The 23,606-nt window shown below is 28.3% G+C and overlaps 4 protein-coding genes across 6 annotated transcripts; 1 reads left to right on the top strand and 3 right to left on the bottom strand.

Moving 5' to 3' along the window:
• Positions 1-858: 858 nt before the first annotated feature.
• Positions 859-2,141, bottom strand: LOC145763854 (uncharacterized). The gene is made up of 4 exons (XM_082575390.1): positions 2,047-2,141; positions 1,812-1,955; positions 1,621-1,732; positions 859-997 (listed from the first exon to the last, which is right to left on the bottom strand). The coding sequence occupies exons 1-4, from the start codon at positions 2,103-2,105 to the stop codon at positions 971-973; spliced, it is 342 nt and encodes a 113-aa protein (XP_082431516.1). The 5' UTR covers positions 2,106-2,141; the 3' UTR covers positions 859-970.
• Positions 2,142-5,068: 2,927 nt separating this feature from the next.
• LOC145758866 (uncharacterized) lies at positions 5,069-10,928 on the bottom strand. The gene is made up of 7 exons (XM_082572586.1): positions 10,869-10,928; positions 8,430-8,507; positions 7,627-8,332; positions 7,349-7,515; positions 5,947-6,056; positions 5,297-5,444; positions 5,069-5,223 (listed from the first exon to the last, which is right to left on the bottom strand). Exons 3-7 carry the CDS (start codon positions 8,292-8,294, stop codon positions 5,069-5,071), a joined length of 1,248 nt encoding a protein of 415 aa, XP_082428712.1. The 5' UTR covers positions 8,295-8,332; positions 8,430-8,507; positions 10,869-10,928.
• Positions 10,929-12,561: 1,633 nt separating this feature from the next.
• On the top strand, positions 12,562-16,459 carry LOC145748693 (RING finger and CHY zinc finger domain-containing protein 1-like). Its single transcript, XM_082564979.1, has 5 exons — positions 12,562-12,949; positions 14,792-14,977; positions 15,092-15,287; positions 15,358-15,441; positions 15,561-16,459. The coding sequence occupies exons 1-5, from the start codon at positions 12,684-12,686 to the stop codon at positions 15,663-15,665; spliced, it is 837 nt and encodes a 278-aa protein (XP_082421105.1). The 5' UTR covers positions 12,562-12,683; the 3' UTR covers positions 15,666-16,459.
• On the bottom strand, positions 16,400-22,508 carry LOC145748657 (patched domain-containing protein 4-like). Of its 3 annotated transcripts, XM_082564977.1 has the most exons (18): positions 22,371-22,508; positions 22,091-22,285; positions 21,726-21,910; positions 21,520-21,624; positions 21,219-21,325; positions 20,852-20,972; positions 20,540-20,737; positions 20,318-20,448; positions 20,019-20,108; positions 19,792-19,953; positions 19,503-19,677; positions 19,326-19,389; positions 19,049-19,216; positions 18,724-18,926; positions 17,690-17,995; positions 17,254-17,465; positions 16,981-17,184; positions 16,400-16,872 (listed from the first exon to the last, which is right to left on the bottom strand). In XM_082564977.1, the coding sequence occupies exons 1-18, from the start codon at positions 22,446-22,448 to the stop codon at positions 16,457-16,459; spliced, it is 3,120 nt and encodes a 1,039-aa protein (XP_082421103.1). In that variant the 5' UTR covers positions 22,449-22,508; the 3' UTR covers positions 16,400-16,456. The 3 variants fall into 3 exon arrangements, with proteins under 3 accessions (XP_082421103.1, XP_082421102.1, XP_082421104.1); XM_082564976.1 differs by having other exon boundaries at positions 16,981-17,465; XM_082564978.1 differs by having other exon boundaries at positions 16,733-16,912; positions 16,981-17,465.
• Positions 22,509-23,606: the final 1,098 nt, after the last annotated feature.

Genomic DNA, 23,606 nt, shown 5'->3' with positions numbered 1-23,606 from the left:
TTTTTTGCCACATGTGGTAAAAAAATGTGGCAAAAAATGTGGCGAAAAAATGTGGTAAAGAAATGTGGTAAAAAAAATGTGGTAAAAAAATGTGGCAAAAATTTATTTTTGTTAAATGTGGCATTATGATTTCGGAAAAGATGTGGTAAAAAAATGTGGCAAAAATACTTTTAGAAATGTGGAAAAATAATGCAGGTAAAAATAGAAAAATTTTAAATAACTGTTGCTTGGTAATCTATTCGTATTGATTGTTTAATGTTGTAATTGTATTTTTTTGCCTATACGGTGGGTGTTGAATTAAAAGAAGTAATTTGCATATTTTTGTTATTACGATCACATATATAAGTCGATTTGAAATTGTTATGATATAGTCGCAACTTTTATATGCTATCGATAATTTACTCACGCACCACAAAGTGGTTTAAAAAAGTGTTGTATAGCGGTTATGTAACAGGAGTATAAGCCAAAAGGTTTAGGGTTTAGGTCGCATGAATGCCACATTATTCATCCTCGGGCCCAGAGTTCACGGCTAGCTTAAAAACGCGTCCCTACGACACACCCATGTAGCTTATTTTATACCCAAGAATTTTCGATTTTGTTTTCGTCTATTTAACTAAATTAAGCACAGACGTTAGTTTAAAGTGACGAAAGCATCATAAGGTTTTAATTTGTTGTATTAAGCGAAAAAAAGGTCGTTATTTGAAACAATATACAAGGAAAATTAACAATCATAATATCAAATTTTTTAGTAAACAGTTTCCAAATAAATGGAATTAATCATTTTCCTCTTCTACTTTATAAATATAAAACATGTAAAAAAATACAATTTAAAGTCAAGTTTCAATGTTCCGTTTTTTTTTTTAAAATCGTCTTTAGTATCTTTTTTTTGATGCCTTTTCAATGTTGTTTTATAGAAAAATGCCATTCCACACGGTAGTGGGGCTGTTCGATTTAAATATCATTCACACAGCTACAGTTGATTGTGTTTTTTAACAGCCTATAGATATAAAAAAATAAATTTTTATGTAGTTAAAAATAAAACTAGATTTATTTGATAAATAAAAGATGGTTAAAATCATTTGATCATTTTTAAAATTAATCTTTAATAATAAACAAAGTTTTAACTCAGTTTGAAATTGTTGATATCAGAATATACATTACACTAAATTTTGAAAGCCTAATATAAAACTTTAATTTTTAATAAACAAACAAGCATTTAAATATATTAAACAAAAAAAATTAAAATTTTAATCCATTTTTGAGTTAATAATAATATGGAATATAACTGACCAAAACTCAAGAAATTAATAATAATCTTTAAATTTTTTAAAAAACAAATACCTATTAATAAGTAATCAATAAATTTAGAGAATGGGTAGCCTAAAACGCAATATGATATTGTACAATATACTGAAGTTTTAGATGATATTGTACAATATACTGAAGTTTTTTTATAAACTCTAAGGAGCAAAAGTTATCTTTATTCAAAATTGGGACAAGACAGAAAAGAATAAAAATAATAAGTATATTGACATAACAATATGTTTTGAAATCTAAGATTTCGACCATGATAATCTTAAAACGCATATAATTCTGTAATAGCATTGAATTGAACTTTACCTGTTCGGCTTGATGTAAAGTTATGTTTTTTATTTGAGAAAGACCAAAAAATGTGGCTTCTGCTAGCAAAACATCGAAAACCAATGCTACTCCCTTGTTTTCAAATCCATCTCTGTAATAAAATAGGATATAAAAATAACATTTTTTTGCATACTAGAAATTCTAAAGCATAAAAAAAATATAAAATTTACCCAACAAAAGTAAAAGCAATTTTTGTTAAGTAATGCACAATTCTTTCTGTGTCATCACCAAACACAGAAATATCCAATTCATGAATTCGTTTATCAGGAGCTGCATACTTTCGATCCCCGAATCTTTTTTCAAAATTTATCATTCTGTACAAAATTAATTATTAAAATACATTGTATATAATTGTTTAATAAGAATTTATATACCTTAAAAAAATATTAAATCAACCAATATTACCGATTTGATTTAACTTTTTTGTTCATGACATTATTGATGTGCACATCACAGTTTCCCATTAAAATATGGGACTTTATAGCTTTTTGATCAATTAAACCAATTTGATTGAAAATATTTTGCTTTTTTTTTTGTCGATCATCTTTACACTCCGGACAAAAATAACGTTTTGGAAGTTTTCGTGTGGACTGAATTTTTAAACATTGTAAATGATACCAATCACGACATTCACCCTCACAGAAGATCATTTTTTCATTTTTTTTAGGTTTTAGACAGTTTTTTCCTGCATGACACAGACTAAAGTTTGACGTAAATAAAATAGATACAGCATTTATTAAAAAATGGTTAATTGTTATGTAATTTTCAGGGCACTTTTTTCCAATTTTAAGAGAATCAAATGGATGTCTGTAGGTTAGGTTATCTTTGGTATCACTGGTGCACACCCCATTATATTTTTTTTCTTTAAATAAGAATGATGATATTTTTGTAGCCAACCAGTTTCGTATAGATACTGAATTTTCATGTTTGTATGGTAAATATTTTCCAGCACAAATATAAAACGCATTTAATAGCATTATAATACCGCAATCATAGGAGTTTCTTTGCAAAGTCGTATCCTCAGGCGCAATAATATACCACTTCGATATATCATCTTCATTACAAGTATTTTTTTTTATTTCATAATTAATGTACTCCAGTATTGGTGTAAGTACAGGTATCGAATAAGTGTGAGTTGAATCAAGATAAATTATTAAATGCTTCGATAAAAGCACAATGAGTAAACCCCAATGAAAGTTATTTCCAATATTAACAGGAAAAATCCAAATATCATTTTGGATAGGAGATTTTTTTTTTAACCATTTGCTGTAACCTGGATTAAGTTGTTTTTTAACTAACTTTAACCAGACAACAAAATGACAAGGAAAAGCCAGAACTTTTACAGATGCATTTACCAGATGTTCATGTTGAGTGCATATCTCAAGAAATGCATCTATGATGCCATCATTGACCTTGTTACCGATTTTTAAGCACTCGAAATCACATTTAGGCACTACTAAAGAACCACTGTCAGTTAAGATATCATGTCCAAGTGTTGGGAAATTACATTTAGGAGGCCAATTTTCAGTTACAGAAAGGGCAATACCCTTGGATAATTTAACGTTTTCAATTTCACTTGATGTTTTTTTTTCATTATCTTTTTCAATATCCTTCTTTTTTAGTATACATATTGATAATGAAGGAACATCATGTTTTTCAATATCTTCACATATTGGTAGTAAAACAGCAACATCTTTTTTAATATCTTTACATTTACGTAGTAAAAGGAGATCATCTTTAGTAGTATCCTTACATATTTGCAGTTGAAGAGCATCATCTTTTTCAATATCTTTACACTTAGGTAGTAAAGGGGCATCATCTTTATCAGTATCCTTACATATAATCAGTTGAAGAGCATCATCTTTTTCAATATCTTTACACTTAGGTAGTAAAGGGGCATCATCTTTATCAGTATCCTTACGTATAATCAGTTGAAGAGCATCATCTTTTTCAATATCTTTACACTTAGGTAGTAAAGGGGCATCATTTTCATCAGTATCCTTACATATAATCAGTTGAAGAGCATCATCTTTTTCAATATTTTTACACTTAGGTAGTAAAAGGGCATCATTTTCATCAGTATGCTTACACATTGGCAGTGAAAGAGCATCATCTTTTTCAATATCTTTACACTTAGGTAGTAAAAGGAGATCATCTTTAGTAGTATCCTTACATATTTGCAGTTGAAGAGCATCATCTTTTTCAATATCTTTACACTTAGGTAGTAAAGGGGCATCATCTTTATCAGTATCCTTACATATAATCAGTTGAAGAGCATCATCTTTTTCAATATTTTTACACTTAGGTAGTAAAAGGGCATCATTTTCATCAGTATGCTTACACATTGGCAGTGAAAGAGCATCATCTTTTTCAATATCTTTACACTTAGGTAGTAAAAGGGCATCATTTTCATCAGTATGCTTACATATTGACAGTGACAGAGGACCATCTTTATTTAAATTCTGACATATTGCATCTAAGCAAAAAGAAGACTCCTTTGAAACACTTAAAGCAATTGAGTAACCTTAAAAGACAAAAAAAAAATTTTATTAATATTTCTTCAAACTGTAGTATAATTAAAGAACTTTTTGTATATTTATAGAAATATTTTTAAGTATATATAAAAGTTAATTATGGCAAAGCAAAAAAGTGTTCTGCATTAAATCATTTTTAAATGTATATAAATGAACAAATAAAAAACTACATACATATGCTACTTGCTAGCCTTAATTTTTTTACTAGTTTTTTGTTTTATTAAAATACCTCTAAAATTTTGTTCAATTCTTTTAAGGCTTTTTTGGTTTTTTTGTATTACACTCAAGTTGAAGACCAAGGCGGGTCATAAACAAAAAATTAACAACACTCATTGATGTAAATGAGGGTCTGCAACAAAAACATCCATTAAATATGTTGATATTTCAAATTTTAATGATTATTTTAACATTTAAAGTTCACTAACTTTCAAATATATAAAATTATCACTTAATACTGCAAGTTTTTAATAAAAATATTGTCACACCTATCCTTTTTCATACTGGCATTACACTGCTCAGCTATGCTAGAGTTCACTAATAAATTTTTACAAAACGATAGGTCCCTAAATGTTTTTTCTGGTCCCCTTTTTTTTGTTCTATTATGAAATTTGTCAGAAAGACTATAAAAATTGTTTTTCAAATCAGCTTCCACTGGCATCAAAAGGTCCTGATCTAATTTTTTTAAATTTTCTTCACTCCACTCAAATAACATTCCCATATTAGGGGAAAATAGTCCACGATGTCGATTTTCTCCATGGTGTGCTATCTGTTAGTCACACAAAACAATTTTCTATTTAATGCTAAGCATCTAAAATAAGTTTATAACACTTTTTTATGTAGCTACTGTTCTCATAAATACAAAATTAAATTTTTGTCTATAACAGTTATTTTTTTTATATAACCTGTCTCGAAATGTCAGACACAACAACATTAGGTTGCGTTTTAAAAGAAAGTAGGCCGTCAATATAATCTCTGGCACTTTCTTGTCTCAAGATATATTTAAAATAAACAGCAACTCCATGTGTGCATCTAAAGTGTACTACACCTCCTAATAAAACAATTAAAATTTAAAAAATATTTTTTACCGATTATAATCAAGTTTGTGATTTAAAACAGCATACCTCCATACTTCTTAACACTACGAAACATTTTAGGAAAAACATCCTTAAACAAAACTAACTCATTCAGTTTTATAATCATGTCATCTGTGCTTCCCGAGCTTGCTATGCCAGCAGCCGTGCACAACTCCCTTAATTTGTGCGAAGCACTCTAAAAATTAATTTAATTTATAAAAATTTTATTAAAAACAGAATGTTTTTACTTGTTATGTGATATGAAACAGTGTTGAACAAAGATATATATACTTATAAAAAAAATGAGAACTAACAGAACTTATTAAAATTATTATTCCTAAATGCTTTTGCCAAACAATAAAGTCCTAAATGCTTTTGCCAAACAATTAGACTTGAAATCAACTTGGCTCATCTCTACTAAAAAATGTCACAAATTACAGATCAATTTGCCCTACTTGCTAGAGTAACCTTTTGCTGTTACAATAACTTCTGGACTGTTTACCTACCAGGCCAAGGTTTGCAAGACTAACAGTTAATAGTAAAACAGCAAAAAAATAATAAGCTTTTTAAGTAGAAGATATTTCTAATATTTTTTTAGCATAAACAACAAATTAGCCCTTGATTTGCAGTACAAAATTGATACAAGGTCAGTCCAATTTTGTGAATTTATCAGTAACTCAGTATATATCTAATTTTACCTCATCCGTACTATGTAATGCTTCCAAAATTTCTTCATGAGAAACTGAAACATTTGTTAATTTTCTTTTATTGGAAACTTGAGATTGCACAACTGAAATTTTTCTATGTTCTGTATTAAAAAGAACATTCCCAGCCCTAGTCAAGGATCCCCATCCAGGGTGCAATGGTATTGTATTTAATTTTTACCTTCCAAGGGTTTTGATTTGAATCTTAAAATAATAACATTTAAATAAATGCCAACAAACACAACTAATTATAAATAAAATAATTGTAATTTAAATTTGATTTTTAACATTTTATCCTACTAAAAAATCCCCGGCCAATAATTTCCTTGGAATAGTTTTGCCACATCACTTCAATATCAACCTTATCTAACTCTTTTTGGTCCAACTTCAGACAATCAACTGCGTATTATAAAAAACGCATTTTTTTAAAGTGCTATATTACAGAGTTTTGAAATTTTGTAAGTAATGTTTATAGCACTTTAGTATGGTTGACAATAAATCACAAAATGGCTTTAGAACTTTTAAAAAATGTCTGTAGTACTAACAATTTAATTTTCAAAAACACTGGAAAATGATTAACATAAAAAACCAGGTTACCATATTTTTTCGTGTGACATAATAGCGTAGTTAGGGTATACAAGCTAGTTCTTTCTAAGTCATTACAAACAAGGCTTGCTTTTTCTTTTTTTTTAATTAATTTTGATTTTTTTTGTATTTATATATATATATAACTTAAAAATTAGGTAAAATCATTTAAAGTTAAAACCATTTCTGTGTTTAGTGACACCAACTTTATCAATTCTTGGGTAAAAAAATATTGCTAATATATGTTTTAAAGCAATTTTCTTAAAAATCATAAATTTAAAATATAAAATTATTTAAAGAGAAAATCAATATCGAATAAAAATTATATATATACATAAATTGATGCTAGAAATGCACCTGGACGCTGACAAGTATTTTTCCAATTGCCATCTGCTATGAAAATTTTAGGAGAAATTCCACATTTTAAACAAGAAAAGTGATAATTGATATCGAGTAGGGCACAAAAATGATAAAATGCATTCCTAATGCTATCAATTTGATTAAGTGGTTCATTGAAAATCATATTTAATCCCGTTTCAACTCCAACATGATTCTATGAAGAAATACTTTAAAATATTTTTTTTTTAGTAAAATTGATGTTGTTAAAAACAAACCTCAATTCCTCTCATAAGGTATTGTATAAGTTTCAAGGAAAGAATTTGCAATTAGCACAGTGGTAACTTGGAACTAGAATATCTAAATAATTATATTTTAGTTAGTATTTCATTTTTACTAGTTGTCAATTGCTAAAAAATCAAAAATTTTTACAACTTTATTCTTGTTCAATTAAAGAAAATTTGTAATCTGTTACCATTCCAGACTTTTCCCAAGCCATACACAGTAGCCTTCTTTCGTTTTTGTTCTAATAAGATTTTATTTGAACAATGCGGGCAGCAAACCTCTCCTGGAAAAAATATGTTTGGTGGTGACTTTTCCTCAATGTTATCTTTCAAGACAGTTGTTGGAATTTTTTTAAAACTTAAAAAATAATCCATTAAAATAATATCCTCCTCAGTTGGTAACTGGATTTCACTAAAAAAATATTAAAGATTTACAAAAAGAAATATTAAAATTTAAAATTTTTTTTACCTTTTTGTGTCTTTTTTTAATAAAGTGAAGTCTATTTGACTGACTAACCACTTGCATGCATTCTCATGATTGCAAGAATAATTTTGATTCGAGAATGGACATTTGCATGACCATCGTCCACTTTCTTTATCAAAGGTTACTCTAACTCTGTTAAATTTGCAATAATAATCAACTTTGTCAGTAAGCACTGAAAAATACATATGTTTGTCATTATAGCCCAGTGAAGCAAAGTCTGCATAAACAACCAAAGGTAAATTTTCCTCACAACTTTTAACATATATGTCATTTAAATAATTTTTTGTTGATAATGTTATAACTTGAAGAGTAAACAACTTCTGAAGACATGCTGTATTCAGTTCAGGAAAATTTTCAATCTGTGCATAAGGAACTGAACTTAAATGTATGCACTGTGTTGACGGATTATTATTATAGATTTGGTCACCCATCATTAAAGAAACACAATCTTCATTGCTACAAAGCTCAATTTGCAGGCGTTTGTGGCTACGCACATGGATTGGTGACAAACAGCCACTCTTTTTAAGTGCAACGAGAAAAATACCACTTTTTTTGTCTACACAAACAGCAGGAAGAATATTTACAGGTGTCCCATGTTGACACTCTTTATGTCGTCGCAGCGAAGCCGCACTTCCAAAGCATTTTTTACACATATTGCAGCTATTCTTTGTTGTATTTTCTTCTAACAAAGCTAACACAAAAATTAAATTTTAGCAACTTAAAACTACATAAACTTACAAATTTTAAGAATAGTTTGTAGGTTTTATAAAAAAGTTCTAGTTTCTTACTATTAATTTTGAAATTTGAATCATCCTCTTCTTTTTTTTTTTCATCGTTTGTAGTTAATAATGATGTTGTACAACCCTCTAATCACACATTAAAAACTTATTTAGTTTATTTTAAAATTCAAGAAAATATTTGCAAAACGTACAAAAATAACTTATGCATGTAAAAACCATATTTTAGAAGGTGACCACTTTGTCCAACAAAAATTGTTTCTTTGCATTTAAAGTATTACACAAAACTTTCTAAGACCCGACCTAATATTTGCAGCTAGACTAGTGATATTTAATTAATCATATATGGGCAATTCTCATTGGGAAAGTGTTTTTTAAAAAAAAATTAACTTAAATTATTTGTTTAATTAACTTACCTGTTTCTTTGGTTTTGATATTTAAAGTTTAAATTTAAAAAAATTTAGGCAAATATCTTTTTATAAGTGATTTTTTTTTTAAATTTAAAATGTACAAATTTTTTTGCACTTTTATGGCTATTTTAAGCAATAATTTTAAGTTAATATAAAAGTTAAAAAAACAGATTACAACAGATTTGTAAAGTGTTAGTATAAGAGGTTTAAACATATGCTTAACATAAGCAGGGTACGAATTAACGTTTAAAAAACGATTCGCTAAAAATGAGGTCGCATTTTTAGAGTAATTATTAGGTCCAAGTCATAATCTTCGTTTTTTTGTATCACTTGACGAGTTGCGTGGCATTTTTTAAATGTAACGTATTGTTAAACAATCGTTAAGAATATTTTGCACGAAAAACGAGACATTTTTAATTCTTTTAAGGCTGTGTTATGCATTTAAAAAATTGCGCAACAACTGAACGATCTCGGGAGCGAAATTTACGCATTGCCAAAACATGGAAAGTTATTGTTATTAAATGCCCTATAGTAACCTACATTTACGCAGGATTATGTTGATGTAATTGAATTAGTGTGAAACCGGTGTAAAATAGATCGTAAAAATATACACGAGAGTTTTATCACTGCCTGAACCTTTTTTGGTTGATTCGCTATTTCTAATATATTTGTAAAAAACGATTCGCTAATTTTAAAAAACGATTCGCTTTTAGCGAATAGCGACCCGTTATTTCGTTCCCTGATAAGTTAAACAACAACTTCTATATTACAATTTAAAAATCAGCAATTTTTAAGTTTTTAACTTGTAAGAATATAGGTAATTCCGTTATCGAATTTACATAAAAAGTTTTATAACTTGAAATTTAATCAAATACAACTTTTAATATTTTTAATTCTCTGATTTTAGTTGTTAGGTACTATAAATAAAAACTAAACTTTAATGTTCCTTATCAATTCTATCTACAATAATGGTAACGGAATTACAACAACAGAGATTTTGTAGAAATGCTTATTCTGCCTGGTTTAAGTGATTTAAAATAATATAATTATTTTTATAAGTAAAAAAATGAAATGGCATTGTAATATAATATCCATTTTTTTTAATTTTGTGAGAAAGTAGTTTTGAAATTTATAAATTAGTTTTATGGGTACATATATTACTAAATAAAATTAAATAAAAATATTTATAGTTAACAAGTTGATTTTTAACTGATATTTGGCATATTCAAACAATATTATAAGCTATTTTACCCACTAGACTTATTGTTTTTGCATAATTATCCATTTTATTTAGGTGTAACAAATTGTTTCTGCGACATCAATTTTATTACTAATTTAGAGTTTAGCGATTTAGAATTTTAAACATGTTATGTTTGTTTGTTAATTTTATTTTTGGAGTTATGTTTGTAGTTTTTGTTAAAATGGCAGTAAGGAATTTTAAAATTTGGTTTGTTTGTTTCTGTTTAAGAGTTTATTTAAAAAAAAACCTAGTAGTTTTTAGTTTTGTAATTCCGTTACCAAGATTTTTTAAAAAATTTTTTAGTTAGGTTTGTTTCTTATTTTAACAGTACCTAAAACTATTTTTTTTAATTTTATCTGAATTTGAGTAAATTTAAGGCTAAAGTTACATGCCAAAATTCGACAGTGTCTTTCTGTTACTTAAAGTGTTATTCTGTTACCAGGTCTTTTAAGTTAATTTGTCAATAAATAAACATTTTTTAAACCCCAACTAAAAAAATTTGGTATCTTTTTGTTGCTTTCAATAAGGACAATTATTTACACATGTTTAATTTAAGTTAGTTTTTATAAAATTCAGACGAATTGGGATTAAGTATTACCCAACTTTTTATATCTAATTTATTGGCGTAATTCCGTTACCAAACATTTTTCAATTTTTAAGAAGCATAGAAGTTCGAACTGCACTTCTTTGCTTATAAAAATTTAGAATGGCAATATATGGGTTGTTTTAACTTAAAAAATGATTTCAATTTTATTAAAAAAAAAAATTATAGGTTTGTAAACCACAGTAATTGTAATTCCGTTACCGAAGAATTGCCCATATACATATTTGAACACTTACCATTAGTTATCTTTTCCACACTCAATTTTTTATTAACAATTTCAAGCACCCCGGAACACTTCGCAGCTAAAAATAATTTATAACGTATATATATACTAAAATTTTTAATAACTTACATTTAAACAAAAAAAAGATATTATCTTTTACAATTTCAAATAAGGTTAAAGTTTAATATAACAATTTTACTAAAGCACCTTTTTTTAACAAAAAAGAGATTTACCTTTGTAAAAACTATAAAATTAATAATAAATCATGTATACTTTTAATATGTCTAACAAAGGTTTCTTTTCTAGCATACACTTTTTTACAGTTTGGGCAGTGGAAGTGGCCATTACGTTCCGATGCAATAACTCCTCTACATTTTAAATTGCAAGAAACACTAAAACCTAAAAAAAGTTATGTTTTTTTAGTTCCGTTAGTCAATTAGTGTAGGCCAGCCTGGAAAGTAGAGCAGTTTTCGACGAGATCTCGTGCATGCAAGCGTAAAAAATTGTGACCGCGCGTGCACGCGTACTAAAATTTCCGGTCTAGGCATGCACGCGTGATATATGTTAGCGTGTTTTACTGCGCATGCACATTTTTTTAAGACACCAGGGGTGCAAAACGCTAATTTCAGGCGTGCATTTTTTTTAATGAAAAAAATCTCGTGCATGCACGCTGCCCTACTATCCAGACTGGAGTGTAGGGTGGAAGGGGGTGCTGACAACTGGTAGCCAGTCACCTTTTTCTTGTTTAAAAAGGTTTAAGGCTGAATTGGCTAACACACTGACCACCTAAGCTATGTAGTACCTTTTTAATACATTAGCTCTGCAAAATTTGTTACCCTAACATTTAAATAAAAAGATTGGGTTGTTTTAAATCAAACCCTTCCTTAACATTTTACTGAAAAATTGCAGTTGCATTTTTATTTTAACTTAACTCTTTTCTAAATGAACGCCAGTCCTTTTAAAATGCAATAACAGCAGCAAAATTAGCAAAAAATAAATCGTTGTCGATGAATATGAATATACATACCGTTTCTTTTTTCTAAAAGATAAAAAACAGCCTTTTTAAAATGTTTTTTGCAGTGTGTCAGAAGCTCTTGGTGAGTTTTAAAACTACAGTTGCATAAATGACACTGCGTCCCACTTAGATAAATGTAAATATCTTCTAAGGAATCTCCGAAAAAACAATTTTTGTTTTTCATACTTGGTCACGAAAACAAAAAAGAATTCGTGCCCCAAAAAAGAAGGAAATTTCCACCACGCGTTTCAGTTTTAGTGGTAAACGGAAAAATGAATTAGTTTATTAAAAATAAAAAAATTGATTAGTACTTGCATATTTTGTACTTTATAAATAAAAGTTAATTAATAATTAATAAAACTACTATTGTTAAATATATTTTAAACCTAGTAAAGTATATATTTTAACTAAAAATGTATATATTTTTAGCCACATTAATAAAAGTATTTTACCACATTTTTTTACCACATTTTTTACCCACATTATTTTGCCACATTTTTTACCACATTTTTTTACCACATTTTTATGCCACATTATTTTTGCCACATTTTTAAAAATTATTTTTGCCACATTTTTTTTACCACATTTTTTTACCACATTTCTTTACCACATTTTTTTGCCACAATTTTTGCCACATTTTTTTACCACATGTGGCAAAAAATCTCACAACCCCTCCTCAAAAAATAGTGAGACCGCAAAAGAAATCTTCTTAGCTTTCTCCTGCCGCTTCGCATTTAGGTTTTTAAACTCTTCCTCAATTTCTTTTCTTCAGTGTTTTGTTTTCTCTTAAAACTAAATAAATAACTTAGAAAAATGGGCGAGGAACTGGAAAATAGCTACTTACCTAGTTTAAACCTTTTATCTGAGGGTGCTGAAACAAATACGCTTAAACTCAAACCACCGGCTTCTGATGGTTGTAAACATTATGTAAGACATTGTTTATTCGTAAGTCCATGTTGTGGAAAATTATTTTCTTGTAGGATATGTCATGATAAAGTTTCTGAACATGAAATTGACAGACATGCTGTTATTAAAATTGTCTGTTGCAAATGTGATACCCAGCAACTCGTATCTAACAGGTAAGTGCAATAATAAAACCTCTGGTAGTTACTAGTTGGTAGCGGGCTTATAATGGCTTATGCTTAAACTGGAAAATCAGTGTTATAACTTTAAAATTAATTTTTATTTAATTATTTTGTACTTATTTTGTTAATCATATTTTTTATTGGTAACCAGACACTTCAGCCCCCAGACACTTCGGCCAATATTTTTTTTTTCAAAACAGCGGGGATATTGCATTTTAATTACCGCGAGAAATTTTATTTTTTGCGTAATTATATACAGTTTTTTAGACAGTATTTGAAACAAAATAAGCAGTAAATTAATTTTTTTTTAATAATAATGTGCAAGAACATGTTATCTTTCTTTTGCCGTGTCAATTTTTTAATTTTACAAACTAAAACCTATAAAAAACTAATTTTGAAAGCGCTGCGCTTTTTTCAAGACGATGCATTATGATATCACAGATTTTGCGAAATAGGGCCGTCTTTCTAAACGATATTTGAAGAAAATAGATCATTATTAATCATTTTTTACACTGAGTAATATGCATAAATATGTTATTAGTTATTGCCCGTGTTAATGTATATAAATTTATATACTAAAACACAAAGAATAAAATTAAATTTTGCATAAAGTACAGTATATATAAAAATTTTTAATGGTTGTTACATTAATGACATATGTTAGTTTTTAGAATATTTTTTTTTTAATTTTTGTTTCAAAAACCGTTTTTAAAACGAATTAAAGACGGGTGCTTTCGGCCTGCAAAATTTTAGGACTAATCGCTTTCGGCCTGCGACATATTTCATTAAACTGCGGGGAGCCTGCAGCGTTAAGCCCGCGTATACCTTTAATGCAAGACCATATTTTACCGATATTTTAAATGAAATTTGGTAAAAGAAACAAAAATTTAAAAAAAATAAATATTCTAAAAACTAACATATGTCATTAAGGTAACAACTAATAAAAACTAAAAGCTTTTATATATACTGTACTTTATGCAAAATTTTATTTTGAATAATGGTAAAATATGGTCTTACGCTGACTTTATACACGGGAATTTCATCGCCGACTCCCTGCCGTTTTTTTGCAGGACAACTCTTCTGGAAACTCTTTAAATGTTTTATTCTTTGTGTTTTAGTATATAAATTTATATACATTAACACGGGCAATAACTAATAACATATTTATGCACATTACTCAGTGTAAAAAATGATTAATTAATGATTTATTTTCTTCAAATATTGTTTAGAAAGACGGCCCTATTTCGCAAAATACGTGATATCATAATGCATCGTCTTGTGTCACCTAAAAGCGCGCGCTTTCAAAATTAGTTTTTTGTAGGTTTTAGTTTGTAAAATTGAAAAATTAAAACGGGAAAAGAAAGATAACATATTTATGCATAATCCTCAGTGTAAAAATGAAAAATTAACTTTCTTTTTTCCTCAAATATTGTTTGGAAAGGCGGCACTATTTGGCAAAATACGAGATATCATTATGCATGGTCCTCCGTTACCTAAAAGCGCGCGCTTTTAAAATTAGTTTTTTATAGGTTTTAGTCTGTAAAATTAAAAAATTGACACGGCAAAAGAAAGATAACATGTTCTTGCACATTATTATTAAAAAAAAATATTAATTCACTGCTTATTTTGTTTCAAATACTGTCTAAAAAACTGTATCTAACTACGCGAAAATAAAATATCATGCGGTAATTAAAATGCAAAATCCCCGCTGTTTTGAAAAAAAAATTTTGGCCGAAGTGTCCGGAGGCCGAAGTGTCTGACATTCTTTTTTATTACTAGGTAAAATGCAATGTTTGCCCATTGTTTGTAAATTTTGTAATCATACTGTATTTGTAGATGCACTAATTGTGAACTTGTATTTGGAAAATATTATTGTTCTGTTTGCCGGTTATATGATGATAATGAAACCAACAAATTTCATTGTGATGGCTGCGGAATATGTAGGCTTGGGAAAAGGGAAGATTATTTTCATTGCAATAAATGTGGTCTTTGCTTACCAGTATCACTGTTGGAAAAACATAGGTATGTAGCTGTGTTAAGTAATATTACATTAATTTTTAAATAATTTTTTTTTTTTTAATAACATACTTTAAACGGAATTATTATTAAAACAGGCTAAATTTTTTGTATTTTTAGATGCATTGAAAATGCATCAAGAACTAACTGTCCAGTATGCATGACTGACTTGCACACTGCCAGAAGCAGTTGCCATATTCCAAAATGTGGTCACTTGTTGCATTCAAAATGTTATAAAATGTTGTTAAATTCCGGAAACTACAAATGTCCACTGTGTGGTATTTCAACTTTACCTATGGAAGAACATTGGAAAATTGTAAGTACTGATGCAAGACAGTTAGTCTGAAAAAATCTGTTATGGTTTATTTTAATATTGATTTTTTAAGATTGATGAAGAAATTGCAAATACGCGAATGCCTGAGGAATATGCCAATTTCAAAAAATGGATACTGTGTCAGGATTGTCACTTTGTAAGTTAATCATTCAGCATTGATATATTACATTTTTTTCAATCCTTCACCAAGTATTTTTTTAACCTAAAACAACAACAAAGATTACTTAAAATATATTATCATTATTTATGCCACAGGTCAGTGAAGTATTGTTTCATGTTCTTGGATTAAAGTGTGAAAATTGTGGTTCTTATAATACTTGTGATACAAAACCACCTAACCACGAAGGAACATCTGTGTAATTTTTAACACGCATGACACTTTATTTAGATTTTAAAAATTTGTCTTAATTTTAATCTTATAGTGCATGTTGATTTTTTATTTATATAGATATATAAATATTGTTTGTTTCTAATGTCCCTTGAAGTGAATTCATATTAAACTTTTATAAGTCAAAAATATTGTTACCACCCCGTCGTATAGCTTAAGTAGTTTAAAATTTTGGCCGGCAGTGTGATGTAGTGGCCAGAACGCTTCACAGACTAAGTGAGGTTGTGGGTTGGATCCTTTGTGATCTCATGCTGTAGCGCCTTCAAGTAGACCTCTATAAAAGGTATGAACTTCTGCTAGGCCAGCACTCAATCAGCATCATAATTATCGGGCACTTAGGCAACTCGAGACTGGGTCGGAGTGACTATTGTTTCTCCATGTTTAGGTCGCGCCTTCGACCTTCCCACATCAAGGATAAAGATATACATAAAAAATATAAATAAAAACTTAATATTGTGAAAATTATAAACCTTCCTAAGCGCCTGATTTTTTAAGCGAAATCCTTAGTTTTGGACAATGCTTTAAAGAGCATTTTTTTGTATTCGTATCTTCTATCAGCACCTTGGCTTGTCCACCGTTTAGTAATTTTTTTTTTGTTAGTTTTTACTGTTTGTTTGAGTATTTTTACTGATAACTGTTTTCTGTAAATAGTTTATATATTACTTTTGGATTCTATTTAAATAAGGTTTCAAACCATAATTAAGGATGTGAACATTTTTAATAAGTATACTTATACTGCAATCAAACAATAATAACAATATCATTAAAGACAGGTTATGTGTTCAATTTTACAATCGCCTTCCTCCGAAAGTAAACTTGCCGCCCTTTGAGAATCGTAAAAGTATCTGCGAGCATGTAAATGCGGGCGAGAATCACTAACGTTGGTACTTTCAGCAACAAGGCTACCAGCTATGTCTATAGACTCGTTATGCGTTCCAGCAAGCGATTTTTTTTGTGGCGGCAAAATTGTTAAAAAAACTGGCAAGAAAAAGAAAATATGTGCCATTAAAATGCATACAAAAAAAGCAATTGCCATAAATGTTACGCCGTGTACATGCGAAACTTGAAAGGTAAGTGTTATGCAGCTAAGTGCAAGTATGAGAAGACCGCAAAAGTTTTTTGACGCTGTCGATCGCAGTGATTGTCTGGAAAGGTTAGCACGCCCGGACTGATTAGACGCTTAAAATATTACGGATTGCTAAATTAGTTAGTTCCCAACCTAATATGATTATTTAAAGTTAACTTTTAATAATTTAATACTCTTTAAAAAGTTTTTGATATACTTACTATAAAATAGAAAGATAAGATTACCGATCACAGCCATGGAATAAGGTAGGGCAAATAGTAAGGATACAAACATAAATGAGTCCAGTCCAATGTTAAAAAAGGATAGTAAGCCACTTACACCAAACGTGGTGGAAGCAGCAAAGCATACACTCCAAATGGGAAAAAAAAAATCGTCAACAATAAAGCAAGCACACAATCCGAAAGCTAAATGGATAATTGGCCCTAGGTGAACAGTTTTGTGTATAAAATTAAAAAAAAACAATTTGTACCTACCAAAAACGCAAAGGAACAAAGAAATACTGACATAGGAAAATTGTCTCAATTTGTAACTTATACTCCAGTCAAATTCCGGTGCATCAAAATACAAAGATGGCGTGATGGATTTGTTTAAGTTATTGATAAAAGTACGAAATGAAGGATCGTTAAATTGATTACTAGCGTACAACCTTTCATTTACTATACGATTTGAATGATAATAAAACCATCTGCAAAAAATAAATAAATACTTTAGCATCAAAAGTTTGTTAACCTACGCTTAAAAGGGTAATCCTAATTTAATTTTGTTCTACGGTAAACTGCTTTGCAAACAAATTGTATTTTTTTATGGTTACTAATTTGGCTCAAGTATATAAATTAAATTATGTTACCTAAAGTCAAAAATAAATAATTAATGAATTTGTTGGTTATTCAAATTGCGAACGACACTAACCTATATGACATACACGGATTTTTATTATCACATCCAGTTACATTATACACAATGTCGTCAGTATAATAACTTTTAAAGTCATCAGAAGCCGTGTAATTATTCCAATATTTTTTCATTTCATCTGCTGGTAATTTGGTATCTACCTCTAACGGCATTGGTGGTGGATTTGGATCATTTTGGGTTAGGGAAGGTAGTAAATCCGGCATATATCGTTCATTAGGATCATATGAATCAAATTCAATCTCGTTAATCATTAAGTTCGCGTCCTCAATTGAATTATCGTCCTTTTTGTTATTGTTAACAAATCTTAAAAATAGTTATTATTTTATTTGAAATCGGTTAACTCGTATACAATTTTTAAACAAAATAACATGATTGCTGTTATGATGTTATTGCTTTATAGTGTTTTACGCCTGTACATGTAAGTATTAGCCTGTACATGTAAGTATGCTATAGGTATACAGGTGTGTATAAATACAATATAATCACACCAATAAATGTAAATAAAAGTACTTTGGATGTTTTGATTTAGAATTTTGAAATATTTACGCTTAAATTCCGATTTTAGAGGTCACTTAAAAGTCCGATTCACGCTTTAAAACCAAAGTGAAGGGAACTTAAAACAGAAATTTAAAATGAAACACAATTAAGTTAAAAAGGCTTAATAACGTCGTTATTATACAATTTATCAACAGTTTGTTCTAAAACAAATTTTAAAAAATGATAAAAATTTTTGTTTAATGATAAATTTTCTATATTTAAATAGAATAAAATCCGTTTCAAATTATTTGTTTAAACAAAATCCGCTTTATTTTTTACCTCGTTTCATTATAAACCATTGTGTTTGTTTTCTTTTAATTTATTTTTATTTTTAGATTTTCCGTTACAAGTTTGCCTTATCACTTTAGAATATTAAACATCGCAATGCCATAGATATCTTGCTAACCCTATATTTTTATGGATTTTTTGGGGGGAACAGCAATGTTTTACTCTCGTTAATCGCCTAAAAAAATTAACTTGTCAGTAATCGGTACTTGATAAATTGTTCCAGCCAGTTTGTTGATAGTTTTCCGTTGACGTTTGGATGATTGTCGATAATTTGATGAATTTTAAGTAGTGCTAATTGAACGTCGATGTCCCACGGATTTCCTTGAAAATTACCCTCCACCACAAAAGATGTTCCGAACGGATGAAATCCATTTACCAACTCGTTGTTTATTTTGTACAAGCTGCTGTCCTAAAAAAATTGTTTGTTTTTTTACGTTGGTCAATTATTTTTTGACTACACATAATCAAGAAACAAATTACGTTTTAATACTAAAAAACTTTTAGAAATGGTTCAAAAATGGTTTAATATACCTGATTAACCAGCATAATAGGATTAATTCGCTCTTTTAACACCAAACAACCAACAAAACAAAACGAAACGTAAGTCAAATAAACCAACATTGAAATAGGTCTTATGTAAGTCGCTACAACTCCATCAAAATATAAATCGGTCCATAACTGCAATTGTCTATTCACAATCTAGTAATAATGTAATAGGTTAACCCCAACTTATTTTACTTCCACAGAAATAAAAATAATTTTTTTTTAGTAAAACCTAGTTTATTCTACACATATGAACAAACACAACCTGTCTTCGTGTTATTTTCATTTTTCTGGTGGAAGATTGTACAATCACTTCAGAATCTAAATTTCTGTAAATGGCATATCGCTTTTAAACGCCTATTTTTTTGATTTATTTACATCGTTATTTAAAATGATTTTATACTAATTTAGAAAAAAAAACTTATATATCTAAACCATCTACTCGTTTATGGATTCCGCTTTCGAAACCTCTGATAACACTGTATTAGTTGCAGTATTACGGGATCGTCCCAAGTTGTTAATGGGTTTGTGTAAACAAAAACTTTGAATGACAGAAAAACATATTTTCATACAGCCCGGGGCAAATGACATTTGGAATAAAAGAGCAAAGACTAAGCCTAAAAAAGATGTTGGTCAATATTAAATTCTAATTTACCCAAATATTACAAAACGTTCTAAATATAATTGAAGTCGTTAATATTGTTAAATTAAAATTGTAAAAATGTACTAACCAATGTTGTATGTTATACACAAATGTGATACGGAAGTAAGGGTTCCTGATGGAATTAGAGGAGCAGTAAATGAAATTATAAATAAAATTGAACAAACAAAATTAAACACAAAAGTTTGTTTGTAAAAATCAACAAATTTGACACCTACAGCAATCGAGGTTTCTGTAAAATATTTAAATTTTACATTTCTCCTTAAACATTGTCTAAGAAATTCTGTAATATTATACCTTTTGCATTGTTCAAATTGTATTTGTTGGTTAACAAATCCCATTTAAAGTAGAATCTAATATGGTGCAGTTGAAATATTGATTGGGTGGCTAAAACAATCAATATAAATACGGTAAGCATTTAAATTAATAATTTATAATGGTCTCTTTATTAAATTACGTAGAAATAAAATCAGATAAGTGAAAAATAATCTATTTAAATTTAACAAATAAATTTTATTTTTATCACAGTGTGCACTTAGTTTTTAAAGTTAACTGTATATAGATTAAAACACCTAATAAAGGTTTTGTAAAATTACCGGATATAAAAATTGCCAGCTGAACAAAATTAAAACAGGGTATTCCATATATAAGTGAGTGGATTGATTTAATGCACACCAAAACCATTAGGATACTAAGTGCACCAAAACAACATGCAAGAAAAGATATCCTGAAAATAAAAGTTGAATTATTAAATCGATTAACTGACCTAAGTCTATTTAAGAGTTAAATTGACATGTTGTTAAACAAATTTAAATTACCAAGTCACACTTTCTTGGGATATAGTAAAAATACCCATCACAACAAAATGAATTAGACAAAGTATAGCAATATGATATGTTCTTAATTCCACAATATTGTCCCATGTTTTATTAACACTTTCTGTCGTTGAGGATAAAATAATAAAATGTTCTGTTTGAAAGTTGGAAGCCAACTTTTCAAATTCATTTAGCCACAATCTAAAATAAAAATAATAATAAAAAAAGTTATTAATCATCATTAATCGAATTACCCAAAATTAATATCTTTAAATCATAAAAAGAGCTTTAGTGGTTTGATTGTTAATATTGTACCTTGCTAATTTTTTTTCATTTTTTGTATTAGATTGTAAGATAAAAATCAAATGAAAAGATCGAGCTGAAAAAACATTAATATCATTGTGACTTATCCATCCAATACTGCGACCCAAAAATACTGTAAAAAAGATTATTTTAAATCCCCTTTGTTTAATAAATTAAATTACTAAATCAATTTTTTTTAACTAAATTTACAGCAAGATTGTTTTTCCACAAAAATTAAACAAAAAAATATCTAATTTGCAAACGAAAATTTGCTTTAAAGATTAAATAGATTGCTTTGCATTTTACATTTAAAAATCGTTTTTTTAGGTAAGTTTAAAGCCACGAAATATAATATAGAAATAATCGTTCGTTTTCCTACCTTTAATTTTTGTGTGATTTTTATTCAAGGAAGTAAGCAATGCACAAGCAGCTTTTGTTTCTTTATCAACTTGTAATTGGAATATGACATCACCTTTCAATCCCGATCTACATTAATAATACATTACTGTTTTATTTTTATTTAACAAATCTTTATGATATAATTTTGAAACTAATTTTGTTTTATTTACGAGATAAATTTTAATAAAACACGTAGTTTCTTTTAGTGAATGCTTTATCGATTATAGATTTTAAAAGAATATTCCGCGCTGGTTTAATATGCTTAATACACATTAACTAACCGAAGCAAAATTTCTAGTAGTGGGTCAAGATCACAGTCTGAAGTTTCAATTTTTGAGGAAAGAATTTTTGTCCAGTTGTTTGAGCCCTTTTTTACGCAAACATCTCTAAGTTAAAACAATAAAACAAATTTACAAAAAAACAAATTTACAAAAGAAAATTTTTCTTATAATAAAAAAAATATTTTGACGAGTTTAACATTTTTTACGTGTAGGAAATATTTTTTCCATTTTCAGTATTCACTACTGTAAGGTTTTTAACAGCATCATAAAATAGCAACACAGAACTAATAGACGCGTCATTTAAAATATCTTCGTCAAATTTTGATTTAACTATTGCTTGACCCATGTAGCGACTTGATCCCAGTTTTGCCCATGTGTTATTGAACCATTTCTACATAATTTATAATTAAATTTTGTTTAAATATTGCAAAACAAAAAAAATATAATAATAATAATGAAAAAAAAACATTAAAAACCACATTAAAAAAATTGATCATTAAACATGTATAGTTCATCTAATAATGTACACTAGTAGAAAAAGAACTTATCATACAAAAATATTAAATTCTACCTTATCAAACTCTAAAAATTGAACTGACTTCTGGTTAACTGGTAAAAACGATTTTTTTATGTCAAGTGTTGACATTGTTGAAGTATTTGGAAACGTTTGTGAAATTACATATAATGTCGTTGTAATAATCAGGGGAAATGCTATAAAGGGTGCGGGACAGTTCCATACGAAGAAGCCAAGTTTGAATGCTAATTTCTGTATATATTTATGCATTTATTAGACATTTACATACAAACCTTCACACGCGGCAAGAATAATTAAATATATTTTACAATATTACCGTTACAAATGTTGACAGCGTTGTTCTTATTACAGTGGGTATTTTGGCGTTTTTGAATTTGTTTCTAGTGCAATTCATTTTAATTTATTTTTGTTTAAACGTTTTTCAGTAAAATCGTGATCATATTTTAAGAGAATATCCCTGTTTTCTAAACAAAAGCACTGAAAGTTAAGGGTAGTCTGACTACTTTGACTAAATGGCTTAATCTGGCTACCTTGACCTTTTAACTGTTTTTGATGCGTTTTTTAATGCTAGATCATTCAAAACAATGTAGATCTTAATTTTGAATAAAATAAAAATTCAAGCATTCATGGCATCGATCAGTAAATTTACAGAATTTTAAAGACTTTGAAAACTACAGTTAATATAAACGTATATGCAGCTACGCACAAGTATGAATCTAGATGTAGAATATCAATGCCTCTGTTTTAATTAAATTACCACGCGCGTAATATGCTTGTATTTATTTGTAACTTAAACTCCCACGGGAAACTTGACTGGCGTGTTCTAGGGATTATTTACCATTAGTTTATTATATCTAAACGTTAAAATATATTATTTTAAAAGTTGGTAAATTGTAAAGAAATACCTCTATAAAAAAAACAATTCATTCTTAACCTTATACATTAAATGCCTAATTAGCAGATACAACAGTAAACGTTTTCTTTGGTGTCACTCTTTTGTTAATATTACAATTATTTAGCTAAATATAAACTATCGTTTTTGTAAGAAAAATGTTTGTTTTTTTTAATTAAATTTTAATGTTAACCGTTAACGATAACTTCCGTTACTTTCCGATGAATTAAACTAATCAATGCTAATGAAGTTACCATATTTTTTAACGAATTTCCATTTAATGAAGTTACTTTTTCGGTTTAATTTGTTACTTAATCAATAAAGTGTTACTTAAATAATAACCTGATAATAAATTTATGTTGTACTGTCTTGCCTACAGAACATTGCTTTACCAAGTAATTAGTTAAAACATCCTTTAGGCTTTGTGTTGATAACATTCAATTGGAAAGTCATCGACATTTTTTTTAATAACTCTTATTTGAATAACTGTACAATCTTTATAATATATGTCAAAATCTACATACAGTTTAAATTTGGGTTACTGAATCATAAAAATAAGTTTGCTTTACTGAAAAACCGAACCGTTATCCTAAATTTATCACCTTCTCTTAAAAAAAAAACTTAAAGTCTACTAGTAAATCGCAAAGAAACCCGCTTTAT

Source organism: Corella eumyota, chromosome 1 (assembly GCF_963082875.1).
Source record: "Corella eumyota chromosome 1, kaCorEumy4.1, whole genome shotgun sequence".
In the NCBI taxonomy this organism is placed as follows: domain Eukaryota; kingdom Metazoa; phylum Chordata; class Ascidiacea; order Phlebobranchia; family Corellidae; genus Corella; species Corella eumyota.
Note: the sequence above shows the minus strand (reverse complement) of the source record. Positions and strands in the feature narration are given on the sequence as shown.

Bases quoted from the DNA above. Each gene is read 5' to 3' on its own strand.
- LOC145763854 (XM_082575390.1), bottom strand. From the start codon at position 2,105: ATGGGAAACTGTGATGTGCACATCAATAATGTCATGAACAAAAAAGTT. The intron at 1,956-2,046 runs GTAATATTGGTT...AATTTTGTACAG, and splicing joins AAAAAAGTTAAATCAAATCG to AATGATAAATTTTGAAAAAA. The intron at 1,733-1,811 runs GTAAATTTTATA...ATTTTATTACAG, and splicing joins ATTGCTTTTACTTTTGTTGG to AGATGGATTTGAAAACAAGG.
- LOC145758866 (XM_082572586.1), bottom strand. From the start codon at position 8,294: ATGTGTAAAAAATGCTTTGGAAGTGCGGCTTCGCTGCGACGACATAAA. The intron at 7,516-7,626 runs GTAAAAAAAATT...TTATTTTTTAAG, and splicing joins TTAAAAAAAGACACAAAAAG to TTTTAAAAAAATTCCAACAA. The intron at 5,224-5,296 runs GTATGCTGTTTT...TTGTTTTATTAG, and splicing joins TAGTGTTAAGAAGTATGGAG to GAGGTGTAGTACACTTTAGA.
- LOC145748693 (XM_082564979.1), top strand. From the start codon at position 12,684: ATGGGCGAGGAACTGGAAAATAGCTACTTACCTAGTTTAAACCTTTTA. The intron at 12,950-14,791 runs GTAAGTGCAATA...CTGTATTTGTAG, and splicing joins CAGCAACTCGTATCTAACAG to ATGCACTAATTGTGAACTTG. The intron at 15,288-15,357 runs GTAAGTACTGAT...TGATTTTTTAAG, and splicing joins TGGAAGAACATTGGAAAATT to ATTGATGAAGAAATTGCAAA.
- LOC145748657 (XM_082564976.1), bottom strand. From the start codon at position 22,448: ATGAATTGCACTAGAAACAAATTCAAAAACGCCAAAATACCCACTGTA. The intron at 21,326-21,519 runs GTTAGTTAATGT...TTATTAATGTAG, and splicing joins CTACTAGAAATTTTGCTTCG to ATCGGGATTGAAAGGTGATG. The intron at 20,973-21,218 runs GTAGGAAAACGA...TCTTTTTTACAG, and splicing joins AAATCACACAAAAATTAAAG to TATTTTTGGGTCGCAGTATT.